Below are 15582 nucleotides of genomic sequence, written 5' to 3' on the forward strand. Positions count from 1 at the left end.
GCTCATCGTGGCGGATGTGTTGCTGTCTTCCTACACCAACACCTGTCTACCTACACCACCCGTCAAGAAGTCCAGGATCCAATTGCAGGGGAAGGTGTTCAGTCCCAGGGTCCTCAGCTTAGTGATGAGCTTGGAGGACACTATGGTGTTGAATGCTGAGCTGTAGTCAAGGAACAGCATTCTGACGTAGGTGTTCCCATTGTCTGAGTGAGAAAGGGCAGTGTGGAGTACAATAGAGATTGCGTCATCTGTGGATCTGTTGGGGCAGTATACGAATTGGAGTGGGTGCAGGGTGTCTGGGATGATGGTGTTGATGTGAGCCATGACCAGCTTTTCTAAGCATTTCATCAAATCAAATTTTATTGGTCACATACACATGGTGAGCAGATGTTAATGTGAGTATAGCGAAGGGCTTGTGCTTCTAGTTCCGACAGTGCTGTAATATCTAACACGTAATCGAACAATTTCCCAACAACTACCTAATACACACACATCTAAAGGGGTGAATGAGAATATGTACATATATGAATGAGCGATGGCCGAGCAGCATAGGCAAGGTGCAATAGATGGTATAAAATACAGTATATACATGTGATATGAGTAATGTAAGATATGTAAACATTACTAAAGGGGCATTATTTAAAGTAGCATTGTCTAGTGAGCCATTTATTTTATTTCACTTTATTTAACCAGGTAGACTAGTTGAGAACAAGTTCTCATTTACAACTGCGACCTGGCCAAGATAAAGCATAGCAGTGCGACAAAAACAACAACACAGAGTTACACATAAACAAACATACAGTCAATAACACAAAAGAAAAGATAGAAAGAGCCATGTACAGTGTGTGCAAATGCAGAAGAGCAGGGAGGAAGCAACATCTCAAGACATAAGTCAGGAAGTTAAAGCTTGGTCGCCAATGGGTCTTCCAAATGGACAATGACCCCAAGCATACTTCCAAAGTTGTAGCAAAATGGCTTTAGGACAACTAAGTCAAGGTATTGGAGTGGCCATCACAAAGCCCTGACCTCAATCATATAGAACATTTGTGGGCAGAACTAAAAAAGTGTGTGCGAGCAAGGAGGCCTACAAAGCTGACTCAGTTACACCAGCTCTGTCAGGAGGAATGCGGCAAAATTCACCCAACCTATTGTGGGAAGCTTGTGGTAGGCTACCCGAAATGTTTGACCCAAGTTAAACAATTTAAAGGCAATGCTATCAAATACTAATTTAATGTCTGTAAACTTCTGACCCACTGGGAATGTGATTAAATAATAAAAGCTGAAATAAATAATTTGCTCTACTATTATCCTGACATTTCACATTCTTAAAATAAAGTGGTGATCCTAATTGACCTAAGACATGGAATTTTTACTTGGATTAAATGGCGGGGCTTTACCTCGCAAAGACTTAAGGATGACCTGGAGCCAGTGGGTTTGGCAAAGGATATGTAGTGAGGGCCAGCCAACGAGAGCATACAGGTCGCAGTGGTGGGTAGTATATGGGGCTTTGGTTATAAAACGGATGGCACTGTGATAGACTACATCCAGTTTGCTGAGTAGTGTTGGGGGCTATTTTGTAAATGACATCGCCAAAGTCAAGGATCGGTAGGATAGTCAGTTTTATGAGGGTATGTTGGCGGCATGAGTGAAGGAGTCTTTGTTGCGAAATAGGAAGCTGATTCTAGATTTAACTTTGGATTGGAGATTGTTAATGTGAGTCTGGAAGGAGAGTTTACAGTCTAACCAGGCACCTAGGTATTTGTGGTTGTCCACATATTCTAGATCAGAACCATCCAGGGTAGTGATGCTAGTCGGGCAGGCGGGTGCGGGCAGGGATCGGTAAAAGAGCATATACTAGCATTTAAAAGCAGTTGGAGGCAATGGAAGGAGTGTTGAATGGCATTGAAGCTCGTTTGAAGGTTTGTTAGCACAGTGTCCAAAGAAGGGCCAGAAGGGCCGCTTGGGCACAGGAACTATTGTGGTCTGCTTGAAAAGTGTAGCTAATTTAGACTGGGTCAGGGAAAGGTTGACAATGTCAGTGAAGACACTTTACAGCTGGTCAGCACATGCTCTGAGTATGCGTCCTGGTAGTCCATCAGGCCATGCAGCCTTGTGAATGTTAATCTGTTTTAAGGTCTAACTCACATCAGCTACGGAGAACGTGATCACACAGTCGTCCGGAACAGCTGGTGCTCTCATACATTGTTCAGTTTTGCTTGCCTTGAAGCGAGCATAGAAGGCATTTAGCTCGTCTGGTAGGCTCTAGTCACTAAGCAGCTCACGGCTTGGCTTCCCTTTGTAATCCGTGATAGTTTGCAAGCCCTACCACATCCGACGAGAGTCAGAGGCAGTATTGTAGGATTCAATCTTATTAATGCTTTTGCCTGTTTGATGATTTGTCGGAGGGCCTAGTGGGATTTCTTATAAGCGTACGGGTTAGTGTCCTGCTCCTTGGAAGCGGCAGCACACGCACACACACAAACACACTTCTCACCAGTCCACAGTTGATGGATATGCCCTCCCGTGCCCGTTCTCCCGTTGCTCCGGTGCGTTTGAGTCTCTCTGATCCAGCTAGGTCCACAAAGTGAAACTTGGCCATCAGAGTCTCATACTCAGGCTTGGTAATAGACCCTCCATCTCCACCAACACCATTCACCTCTCCGTTCACCTCCCCAATCACACCTCCATTTTCATCTCCGTTCACCTCCCCAATCACACCTCCATTTACACCTCCGTTCACCTCACCATTCTCCTGGAGAGAGAGAGAGACCACAATTAGTGAACAATTATCAACAAACACTTCATTCAAACGTTTTAATTATTTGTATTACTGTCATTACTTTACTTGTCACTCGGTCTGATACGTTCTCCTCTTCACTCCTCTTTTCCCCTCTTCTACCTTAATTTATTCTCTTTGCGTCTCTCCCTCAGTCAATACATCAACAGTGCCTATAGAAAGTCTACACTACCTTTCAAAATGTTCCCCTTTAGTTGCCTTATAGCCTGGAATTAAAATGCATTAAAATAGTTTTCCCCCATTGATCTAAACATCCTACTCCACAACTTCCAAGTGAAAAAAAAGAGTCCAGGTTAACTTTAGAAAAATCTAAACAGAAATATCTTGGTTGGATAAGTGTCCACCTCCCTTGTAATAATAATCCTAAATTAGCTCAAGTGTAACCAATTACCTTCAAAATCACACACCAAGTTAATTGGCCTCCACCTGTGTTAAATTGTAGTGATTCACATGATTTCGGGATAAATTCAGCAGTTCCCCTCTGCTGGGTAGTGAATTGCAAAGCAAAAACTCAACCTTGAGCACAAAGGAGCTTTCAAAGGAAATCCGGGACCAAGTTCTGGAAAGGCACAGATCAGTGGATGGGTATAAAAAGATTTCAAAGGCCTTGAATATCTCTCAGAGCACGGTCAAGACTATTGTTAAGAAGTGGAAAGTGTATGGCACCACCGATACCCTGCGGAGCTCAGGCCGTCCCTCCAAACTGGATGACCGAGCAAGCAGGAGACTGATTAGAGTGGTTACCAAGAGTCAAATGGAAACTTTCAAAGAGCTCCAGGCTTTTAAGGCCGAGACTGGTCAAAGTGTGCATGTGACAACAATATTCCAAGCACTCCACAAATGTTGCATGTATGGTAGTGTGGCAAGAAGGAATCCATTACTCAGGAAAGCCCACTTGGAATCGCATTTGAAGTATGTAAAAAAAAACACTTGATTCTGTAGCCTCGTGGCAAAAAGTGTAGTGTTCTGACGAAACAGAAATGTAACTGTTTGACCTGAATGTAAAGCGATACGTTTGGAGCAAAGGCAACACATCACCCAAAGAACACTCATCCCTACTGTGAAGCATGGAGGTAGCAGCATCATGTTATGGGGATGTTTCTCATCGCCAGGGAATTATCAGGATAGAAGTGGAAATGAATGGAGCAATGTACAGAAAAGTCCTAGAGGAAAACCTGCTACGCGCTCTGCAAGAAAGCTGGAACTGGGACAGCATTTCACCTTTCAGCATGACAACAACCCAATGCACACGGCCAAAGCTACAGTGGAGTGGCTAAGGAATAAAAAGGTAAATGTGACCCGTTTCAGGAAACTAGGTGTATGTCGCAAGTCACGACTTCACAGGAGAGCCGTTTGAACGTTAAAAATATATATGCTTTTTTGGGCAGAAATGCCTTCTAGAACATGTTAACTTTCATGTGCCTTAATAACAAACTTGTATGCCATCTGTAAATATAAATCAAGTTGTTAAATTACGAGCATAGTTGGTTTAGCCAAAACCTGCTAGCTATGATTGGCTGAGATAATGAGTGGGCTGGACATGCAGAGAGATGAGTTTCAGATTGGTCTGCGGTGTAGCATCTTGTGTCTTTAAATGAGCTGCTCATTATGCATACATAATCCTTTCTATGGCATTTTTTTTCAAAAGATATAAAGTTAGCCATGGAGAACTGCAAATATGTTGCTGAATTTATCAGGCGCTATCGACAAAGTTCAGTGGGAAAAAGTTGTGATGGACTACTTTCTGGAGGACGTTTGTGCCATGCTGGCTCTCTTGGACCCTGATTTAGGCAAAAACATTTTCATTGAAGACATTGTAGAGTCTTCTGATGACAGTGATGGGGAAGAAACGGCAATCGACGTGTATCAACTGTGTGTAACATTAGTGATGTTTTCTCAGAATGACATTTCGCATTGCTATCACTGTTAATACAGCATTATTTTCACAAAAAATAAAATAAATCATATGGTGTGTAGATACGTAGAAAAACTAAACGCATTTTAAATGCATGAAACTGAGGCACTGACACAACAAAATGTGAAAAAAGTTCAAGGGGGTGTAGATTTTCTATAAGCACTGTATCTACCCTCTCTGATCCATAACTCCCTCCCTCGCCCTCCTCTCTCTCTCCCTCCCTCCAACCCTACCTCAGTTTGTTGACAGACTCTCATCTGACAGAGGTTGATGGTGAAGATGGCGTGAGATCTGGAACTAGATGCGTTCATCTGGGTACTGGCCGTGGTACGAGACAACGCTCCCAGCTTCAGACACTGTAACAGCTGTAATACACAAACTGTTAGTACTGTACACACTAGGGCTGGGCAATACATCACATTTGAATGTATGTTTTAGCGCAATATTCCAAATGCCTGTTTCGCAATAACCTAGTTTTTATTAAATGTTTCGTTTTTTTACGAGCATTTATGTCCGCTTGTTGTCATGTTATCTTTCTGATCTCCTTTGCTCCTTCTGCTGTGACTGTGTACCTTCCCGTTTACACACACACACACACACACACACACACACACACACACACACACCAAGCCCCTCCCACACACACCAAGACGCTCCCCCTGCCACTCGCAATAACAAAGATGAGAGATCACTTATTTCCTCTCTCACTATTTGCAATTGAAGTTTGGTCCAGAATCGGTCATATGGACACCGAAACACATTGAGAAATTATTTTACTGTGCTAGAGAAGTTAACCTTTCTAATGAGACCCTTTTTATGTCTCAACTCCTCATATTGTGAGCAGAGAAGACAATACTACAAAAAGGAGTATCAATGAACATTGAATCTGGTAAATGTGTGCTCAGTTTGTTTCACGTGGCACTATGTACCGCTAGCAGCACTATGTACCGCTAGCAGCACTATGTACCGCTAGCAGCACTATGTACCGCTAGCAGCACTATGTACCGCCAGCAGCACTATGTACTGCTAGCAGCACTATGTACCGCTAGCAGCACTATGTACCGCTAGCAGCACTATGTACCGCTAGCAGCATTTAAGCCAAAGTTAGCAAATAGCAAATAGATCCAAGATAGAAAAACTTGAAATATAAAGATTAGCTGGCTAGCTCACTAGCATGTGGGCTTGTGCTTGAGATATTGTTTGAAACCTGTGTTCATTTTATATAATGCCTGCTGCAAGATTTTTCTCATTATTAGTGAATGTGCATTATGCATGGTTCTGGTGATATTTGAAACAAAAAGGGCATTCTCATAGACAGACTTGAAAGCCAGATCAGTGATTACTGCAACAACAACAAAATCAGGTAAAACAATTTTGATAAAATCAGTGGGTCTTATGGTTCTGGAAGGCTTATATTTATCCTAGGTATAATTTCACACGCCCTGAATTCATTAGTAAATTGCCAACTGTTTGAAATGAGGTGTATTTCACCTTGAACTGTACAACATAGATTATTTTGAGAATTTTGAAATCAAGATATACAGTGTATCGTAAATCTCCCATATCGTGAATTTGTCCATATCGCCCAGTCATAGCGCAAAGTTTGGTCCATGCACGCACGCACGCACACACACACACACACACACACACACACACACACACACACACACACACACACACACACACACACACACACACACACACACACACACACACACACACACACACACACCTCTTCCTCTGAGTTGACAAGTCGTGAGGTGACTCCGGTGGTGTAGATGGAGCCGCTGCCATCCTCATGGATCTTGATATTAGACTTCCTGCTCTTACAGTCTGGGTCTCTGGCTCCGTCAAACAGATCTAGGATCTCCTCATTGTACAGCTGGAATACACACACACATACATTAAATACACACACACACAGTAGACAGTGAGCGATGAAAGGGCAAGGATCAAATGGTGTACTACATAACCTCTGACCTTTAGGAAGCAATAAGGTTAAAGGTTGTGAGAGGTCAAGAGTCAACTCAGAAGTTCCCACTTCACAGGACACACACACACACACATTAACCCTGGCCAACGTCTTTTTATCATCAGTACTGATAACCCAATGACCGGACAAACAGCCTACACCTGAACTAACGACAGGCACACTTAACAAGGATGGCTACCACAGCATTCTGCAGTGATACGTCATCCCATCTGGTTTGCGCTTAGTGGGACTATCATTTGTTTTTCAACAGGACACACCTCCAAGCTGTGTAAGGGCTATTTGACCAAGAAGGAGAGTGATGAAGTGCGGCATCAGATGACCTGGCCTCCACAATCACCTGACCTCAACCCAATTGAGATGGTTTGGGATGAGTTGGACCGCAGAGTGAAGGAAAAGCAGCCAACAAATGCTAAGCATATGTGGGAACTCCTTCAAGAATGTGGAAAAGCCGCTAGCAGCAGCTAGCAAAAGCTGGTTGAGAGAATGCCAAGAGTGTACAAAGCTGTCATCAAGTATAAAATATATTTTGATTTGTTTAACACTTTATTGTTTCCTACATGATTCCATATGTGTTATTTCGATGTCTTTACTATGATTCTACAATGTAGGAAAAAAGTCAAAATAAAGAAAAACCCTTGAATGAGTAGGTGTCCAAACTTTTGACTGGTATTATACATATACTGTATATTAAATATTACTTCACTACAAGCCAGACACCTGAGTGTGTACCAGGCACCTCCTGCTACAGCCAGTTAATGTCAATGACACATATAAGCTCATGTCTCCCAAACGTCTGTCTGTTCATATTCTCATTCTGGGTAACGTCACAGCTGATGACCAACATCAGATCAGTCGTCAGGATCCTGTTTCCTGTTTCAGCTGTCATCACAATGTCACGTCCTGTAGCTTCACCAGGGCTGATCCCTGCATCCCCTTCACATCTGGTTAAAGTTCATATTACCCTCACACACACACACACATACATACACACACATCCACACACTCAATCAAAGGCAAGAATGACAAATGACAACATACAATGCGTCCCTGGATGACAATATTTTATACTAGAGAGATTTTCATCTCCTCTGAACTGGGTGGGTGGCCCAAAAAACTGGGTGGTATTTGTGTGTGTGTGCGCATCTTTGTGCGTGTTGTGGTATGTGTCTGTGTGTGCGTGTCTGTTTGTTTGTGTGAGCACGTCTGTGTGTGTGCGTGCGAGTGTGTGTGTCTGTGTTTGTGCGTTTGTGTCTGTGTGTGCGTTCATGTGTCTGTGTGTGTGCGCGCGCGTCTGTCTGTGTCTGTGTGTGCGTGCATGATACAATATCCCACTCTAGGGGCTACTGCTGCTACTGCGTGTGTTTGATGGTGCCTGCCTACTGTATGTGTGTGGGTTCTTACCTCTAGGAACTGTGCACTGACTTTAAACTCTGGAGGGTGTGTGCCCTGCTGCTGGGCCTGTGTCTTCCTCTCCTGGATGCCCAGGAACAGCTGACGAACAGCCCGCGGGATGATACCCTGGTCCTTCTCCTGCACGTTCATGTCAAACCCTGTCCCCATGGTATGGGTCTTCCCTGAGCCTGTCTGAAACAGAGAGAGAGAGACACACACACACACACACACATTATTTATAACACACACACACATCACAATTTGGTCACTTCAAGTCAGTGCATTCAAATCAAATCAATGCTTGTGTTCCAAGCTCCAACAGTGCAGTAGAATCTAACAATTCACAACACACACATCTAAAAGTAAAATAATGGAATTAAGTAATACAGTTGAAGTGGCAAGTCATTAAAACTCGCTTTTCAACCACTCCGCAAATGTCTTGTTAACAAACTATAGTTTTGGCAAGTCAGTTAGGACATCTACTTTGTGCATGACACAAGTAATTTTTCCAACAATTGTTTACAGACAGATTATTCACTGTATAATTCAATGTATCACACAATGTATCACAATTCCAGTGGGTCAGAAGTTTACATACACTAAGTTGACTGTGTCTTTAAACAGCTTGGAAAATTCCAGAAAATTATGTCATGGCTTTAGAAGTTCTGATAGGCTAATTAACATAATTTGAGTCAATTGGAGGTGTACTTGTGGATGTATTTCAAGGCCTACCTTCAAACGCAGTGCCTCTTTGCTTAACTTCATGGGAAAATCAAAAGAAATCAGCCAAGACCTCAGCAAAAAAAATTGTAGACCTCCACAAGTCTGGTTCATCCTTGGGAGCAATTTCCAAATGCCTGAAGGTACCACCTTCATCTGTACAAACAATCGTATGCAAGTATAAACACCATGGAACCACGCAGCCGTCATACCACTCAGGAAGGAGACGCGTTCTGTCTCCAAGAGATAAATGTACTTTGGTGCGAAAAGTGCAAATTAATCCCAGAACAACAGCAAAGGACCTTGTGAAGATGCTGGAGGAAAGAGATACAAAAGTATCTATATCCACAGTAAAAACAAGTCCTATATCGACATAACCTGAAAGGCAGCTCAGCAAGGAAGAATCCACTCCAAAACAGCCATAAAAAAGTTTGACTACGGTTTGCAACTGCACATGGGGGAAAATATCGTACTTTTTGGGAGAATGTCCTCTGGTCTGATGAAGCAAAAATAGAACTGTTTGGCAACAATGAACATCATTATGTTTGGAGGTAAAAGGGGGAGGCTTGCATGCCGAAGAACACCATCCCAAACGTGAAGCACGGGGGTGTCAGCATCATGTTGTGGGAGTGCTTTGCTACAGGAGGGATTGGTGCACTCCACAAAATAGATGGCATCATGAGGTAGGACAATTATGTGGATATATTGAAGCAACATCTCAAGACATTAGTCAGGAAGTTAAGCTTGGTCGCAAATGGGTCTTCCAAATGGACAATGACCCCAAGCATACTTCCAAAGTTGTGGCAAAATGCTTAAGGACAACAAAGACAAGGTGTTAGAGTGGCCATCACAAAGCCCTGACCTCAATCATATAGAAAATGTGTGGGCAGAACTGAAAAAGTGTGTGCGAGCGAGGAGGTCTACAAACCTGACTCCGTTACACCAGCTCTGTCAGGAGGAATGGGCTAAAATTCACCCAACTTATTGTGGGAAGCTTGTGGAAGGCTACCCGAAACATTTGATCCAAGTTAAACAATTTAAAGGCAATGCTACCAAATACTAATTGAGTGTATGTAAACTTCTGATCCACTGGGAAAATGATGAAAGAAATAAAAGCTGAAATAAATCATTCTCTATACTATTATTCTGACATTTCACGTTCTTAAAATAAAGTAGTGACCCTAACTGACCGAAGACAGGGAATTCTTACTAGGATTAAATGTCAGTAATTGTGAAAAACTGAGTTTAAATGTATTTGCCTAAGGTGTATGTAAACTTCCGACTTCAAATGTACATACATTTTAGGACAATCAATGTCGGAGTGAAATTGACTAAATACAGTAGAATAAAATGCATTATATACATATGAGATGAGTAAAGCAGTATGTAAACATCATTAAAGTGGCCAGTGATTCCATGTCTTTGTATATAGTGCAGCCTCCTTTAAGGTGCAGGGTTGAGTAGCCGGGTCTAAGTTTAGTCGGGGATAAAACAACCACATATCACAGGTATAGACCTTTCTTTGAAATGGCTGCTCTCAGCAGTGTGTGTGTGTGTGTGTGTGTGTGTGTGTGTGTGTGTGTGTGTGTGTGTGTGTGTGTGTGTGTGTGTGTGTGTGTGTGTGTGTGTGTGTGTGTGTGTGTACTTTTATTTGTCAAATATGTGTCGTAAGATCTTTCTTGCTTCAACATCAGATTTGCAACTTTTCTGTTTACACTATCCTTACTTTAGCCTTAGATGTGGTAGGTCCAAAGCTATATTCCTGCTTCATGTAGGTGAACAGATATTAGCATATAGTAAACAACATAGTATATAGGCAAACAAAATAAGGCTAGCTATTCAAACTACACAGGAGCTTCTCATCTAAACCATATTGCACATAAAGTTGCACACTTGATCAATGCAACAATTCACAAACAAATATTTTACAAGCCTTTCATTTTCAATATGGCTAACAGAGAAAAAAGGGTGTCTACTGGTATTTTTTTTATTAGGGGGTAGATTTAATATTGCGGATAGACTTCCATCAATATAACGGTCTGCGTCACTTCCAATCCTTCATATATTTTTTTGCAAAAACAAATTATATATACATACAAGCATACATAAACTCAGCAAAAAAACAAACGTCCTCGCACTGTCAACTGCATTTGTAAATATTTGTATGAAGATAACATTTTTTTAAAAATCTTTATTTAACTAGGCAAGTCAGTTAAGAACAAATTCTTATTTTCAATGACAGCCTAGGAACAGTGCCTGTTCAGGGGCAGAGCGACAGATTTGCACCTTGTCAGCACGGGGATTTGAACTTGCAACCTTTCGGTTACAATTCCAAAGCTCTAACCACTAGGCTACCCTGCCGCCCCAACAACAACAACAACTGAGACAAACTGTACAAGTTCCACAGACTAACAGAAATGGAATAATGTGTCCCTGAACAAAGGGGGTGGGGATTTGCCAGTTCGTGCTGTGAGATGTTACCCCACTCTTCCACCAAGGCACCTGCAAGTTCACGGACATTTCTGGGGGGAATGGCCCTAGCCCACACCCTCCGATCCAACAGGTCCCAGACGTGCTCAATGGGATTGAGATCCGGGCTCTTCGCTGGCCATGGCAGAACACTGACATTCCTGTCTTGCTGGAAATCACGCACAGAACGAGCAGTATGGCTGGTGGCATTATCATGCTGGAGGGTCATGTCAGGATGAACCTGCAGGAAGGGTACCACATGAGGGAGGAGGATGTCTTCCCTGTAACGCACAGCGTTGAGATTGCCTGCAATGACAAGAAGCTCAGTCCGGTGATGCTGTGACACACCGCTGTGACACACCGCCCCAGACACCCCCCCCCACTGTGACACACCCCCCCACACCTGCACAGAACGGACCCTCCGATTCTGTGCAGGTGTTGTTACACGTGGTCTGTTACACACGATCAGCTCTCCGCCCTGTCGCCCTGTAGCTCTTTCTTAGGCGTCTCACAGTACGGACATGCAATTTATTGCCCTGGCCACATCTGCAGTCCTCATGCCTCCATGCAGTATGACTAAGGCACGTTCACGCAAATGAGTAGGGACCCTGGGCATCTTTCTTTTGGTGTTTTTCAGAGTCAGTAGAAGGCCTCTTTTAGTGTCCTAAATTTTCATAATTGTGACCCTAATTTCCTACCGTCTGTAAGCTGTTAATGTCTTAACGACCGTTCCACAGGTGCATGTTCATTCATTGTTGAACAAGCATGGGAAACTGTGTTTAAACCCTTTACAGTGATCTGTGAAGTTATTTGGATTTTTACAAATGATCTTTGAAAGACAGGGTCCTGAAAAAGGGACGTTTCTTTTTTTTTTTTGCTGAGTTTACACTAGAGGTTGATTTTTCAACGCCGATGCCGATACCGATACCGATTATTGGAGGACCAAAAAAGTCGATACTGATTAATCGGTCGATTTTTTATTTATTTATTTGTAATAATGACAATTACAACAATACTGAATGAACACTTATTTTACATCAATAAAAATCTATTTAGCCTCAAATAAACAATGAAACATGTTCAATTTGGTTTAAATAATGCAAAAACAAAGTGAGAAGAGAAGTAAAAGTGCAATATGTGCCATGTAAAAAAGCAAACGTTTGAGTTCCTTGCCCAGAACATGAGAACATATGAAAGTCGGTGGTTCCTTTTAAAATGAGACTTCAATATTCCAAGGTAAGAGGTTTTAGGTTGTAGTTAATATAATATTTATAGGACTATTTCTCTCTATACCATTTGTATTTCATATACCTTTGACTATTGGATGCTCTTATAGGCACTATAGTATTGCCAGTGTAACAGTATAGCTTCCGTCCCTCTCCTCACCCCTACCTAGGCTCAAACCAGGAACACATCGACAACAGCCACACTCGAAGCAGCGTTACCCATCGCTCCACAAGAGCCGCGGCCCTTGCAGAGCAAGGGGAATAACTACTCCAAGTCTCAGAGCGAGTGACGTTTGAAACGGTATTAACGCACACCCATCTAACTAGCTAGCCATTTCACATCGGTTACACCAGCCATTAGGCTGATAGGCTTGAAGTCATAAACAGCGCTCAGCTTGCGAAGAGCTGCTGGCAAAATGCACAAAAGTGCTGTTTGAATGAATGCTTACGAACCTGCTGCTGCCTACCATCGCTCAGTCAGACTGCTCTATCAAATCATAGACTTAATTATAACAAAGTAACACACAGAAATACGAGCCTTTGGTCATTAATATGGTCGAATCTGGAAACTATCATTTCGAAAACAAAACGTTTATTATTTCAGTGAAACACGGAACCATTCTGTATTTTATCTAATGGGTGGCATCCCTAAGTCTAAATATTCTTGTTACATTGCACAACCTTCAATGTTATGTCATAATTACGTAAAATTCTGGCAAATTAGTTCGCAATGAGCCAGGCTGCCCAAACTGTTGCAAATACCCTGACTCGGCGTGCAATGAACGCAAGAGAAGTGACACAATTTCACCTGGTTAATATTGCCTGCTAACCTGGATTTCTTTTAGCTAAATATGCAGTTTTAAAAATATTACTTCTGTGTATTGATTTTAAGAAAGGCATTGGTGTTTATGGTTAGGTACAGTCGTCCAACGATTGTGCTTTTTCGCAAATGCGCTTTTGTTAAATCATCCCCCAGCGTTGCATCGATTATATGCAACCCAGGACACGCTAGATAAACTAGTAATATCCTCAACAATGTGTAGTTATAACTAGTGATTATGAATGATTGATTGTTTTTTATAAGATAAGTTTAATGCTAGCTAGCAACTTACCTTGGCTTCTGCTGCATTCGCATAACAGGCAGGCTCCTCGTGGAGTGCAATGAGAGGCAGGTGGTTAGAGCGTTGGACTCGTTAACTGTAAGGTTGCAAGATTGGATCCCCCGAGCTGACAATGTGAAAATCTGTCGTTCTGCCCCTGAACAAGGCAGTTAACCCACCGTTCCTAGGCTGTCATTGAAAATAAGAATGTTTTCTTAACTGACTTGCCTAGTTAAATAAAGTTATTAAAAAAAATCTAAATCGGTGCCCGAAAATACCGATTTCCGATTGTTATGAAAACTTGAAATCGGCCGAATTAAATCGGCCATTCCGATTAAATCGGTCGACCTCTAGTTTACACACACACACACACACACACACACACACACACACACACACACACACGTTCAAAAGTTTGGAGTCACTTAGAAATGTCAATTTTTTTGTCCTTTAAAATAACATCAAATTGATCAGAAATACAGTGTAGACATTGATAATGTTGTAAAAAATATATATTTATTTAACTAGGCAAGTCAGTTAAGAACAAACTCTTATTTACAACGACGACCTAAGAACAGTGGGTTAATTGCCTTGTTCAGGGGAAGAATGGCAGATTTTTACCCTGTCAGCTTGGGGATTTGATCCACCAACCTTTCGGTTGCTGGCCCAATGCTCTAACCACTAGGCTACCTGCAAAACACCAGTCTCAACGTCAACAGTGAAGAGGCGACTCCGAGATGCTGGCCTTCTAGGCAGAGTTGCAAAGAAAAAGCCATATCAAGCTCTGTTATAATCTCCACCCGGCACAGCCAGAAGAGGACTGGCCACCCCACATAGCCTGGTTCCTCTCTAGGTTTCTTCCTAGGTATTGGCCTTTCTAGGGAGTTTTTCCTAGCCACCGTGCTTCTACACCTGCATTGCTTGCTGTTTGGGGTTTTAGGCTGGGTTTCTGTACAGCACTTTGAGATATCAGCTGATGTACGAAGGGCTATATAAATAAATTTGATTTGATTTGATTTGATATCTCAGACTGGCCAATAAAAAGAAAAGATTAAGATGGCCAAAAGAACACAGACACTGGACAGAGGAACTCTGCTTAGAAGGCCATCATCCCGGAGTCGCCTCTTCACTGTTAACATTGAGACTGGTGTTTTGCAGGTACTATTTAATAAAGCTGCCAGTTGAGGACATGTGAGGAGTCTTTTTCTCAATCTAGACACTCTAATGTACTTGTCCTCTTGCTCAGTTGTGCACGGGGGCCTCCCACTCCTGGCATGGAATAGCCTTAATTTCTCTGAACAAGAATAGACTGACGAGTTTCAGAAGAAAGGTCTTTGTTTCTGGCCATTTTGAGGCTGTAATTGAACACACAAATGCTGATGCTCCAGATACTCAACTAGTCTAATTAAGGCTAGTTTTATTGCTTCTTTAATCAGAACAAGAGTTTTCAGCTGTGCAAACATAATTCCAAAAGGGTTTTCTAATGATCAATTAGCCTTTTAAATAAACTTGGATAAGCTAACACAACGTGCCATTAGAACGCAGGAGTGATGGTTGCTGATAATGGGCCTATGTAGATATTCCATAAAAAATGAATTTGCCATTTCCAGCTACAATAGCCATTTACAACATTAACAATGTCTACACTGTATTTCTGATCAACTTGATGATATTTTAATGACAAAAGATTTGCTTTTCTTTCAAAAACAAGGACATTTATAAGTGACCCCAAACTTTTGAACGGTAGTGTTTTTATAAAATATACATACACACACACATCTTTAAAAAAAAAAATCCTTTATTACCGTCCAACCCTACCACCCCTCCTCCAATCCAAGGTATTAAGTTACCATCTCTGAAAAAAAGAATCTAGAGCCATCTCTTTACACTACAAATGTATATTTCCTGGGACTAGTATGTGTCATCAAAGTAATGTAGTGTAAAGAGGCCTGTGTGTATGCACATGTGAG

The 15582-nt window shown here is 42.0% G+C and overlaps 1 protein-coding gene and 1 long non-coding RNA gene across 8 annotated transcripts in view; one reads left to right on the forward strand and one right to left on the reverse strand.

Moving 5' to 3' along the window:
* The window catches only part of LOC109890808 (kinesin-like protein KIF21B), a 113628-nt gene that overhangs the window by 43058 nt on the left and 54988 nt on the right, over positions 1 to 15582 (reverse strand). For 5 of the 7 annotated variants that reach the window (XM_031824735.1, XM_031824734.1, XM_031824733.1 and 2 more), the window contains exons 3-6: positions 8107 to 8289; positions 6445 to 6594; positions 4946 to 5077; positions 2495 to 2752 (exon numbers count right to left, since the gene is read on the reverse strand). In XM_031824735.1, coding sequence (XP_031680595.1) covers positions 2495 to 2752; positions 4946 to 5077; positions 6445 to 6594; positions 8107 to 8289 — 723 coding nt within the window. Of the gene's footprint in view, positions 1 to 2494; positions 2753 to 2840; positions 3124 to 4945; positions 5078 to 6444; positions 6595 to 8106; positions 8290 to 15582 lie in introns of those variants that run through there. The other 2 variants (XM_031824736.1, XM_031824737.1) reach the window with 2 other exon arrangements.
* On the forward strand, positions 3258 to 5227 carry LOC116374188 (uncharacterized). Its single transcript, XR_004209986.1, has 2 exons — positions 3258 to 4085; positions 4951 to 5227. It is a non-coding gene; the product is annotated as an uncharacterized LOC116374188 (long non-coding RNA).

This window comes from Oncorhynchus kisutch, linkage group LG5 (genome assembly GCF_002021735.2).
Source record: "Oncorhynchus kisutch isolate 150728-3 linkage group LG5, Okis_V2, whole genome shotgun sequence".
Classification (NCBI taxonomy): domain Eukaryota; kingdom Metazoa; phylum Chordata; class Actinopteri; order Salmoniformes; family Salmonidae; genus Oncorhynchus; species Oncorhynchus kisutch.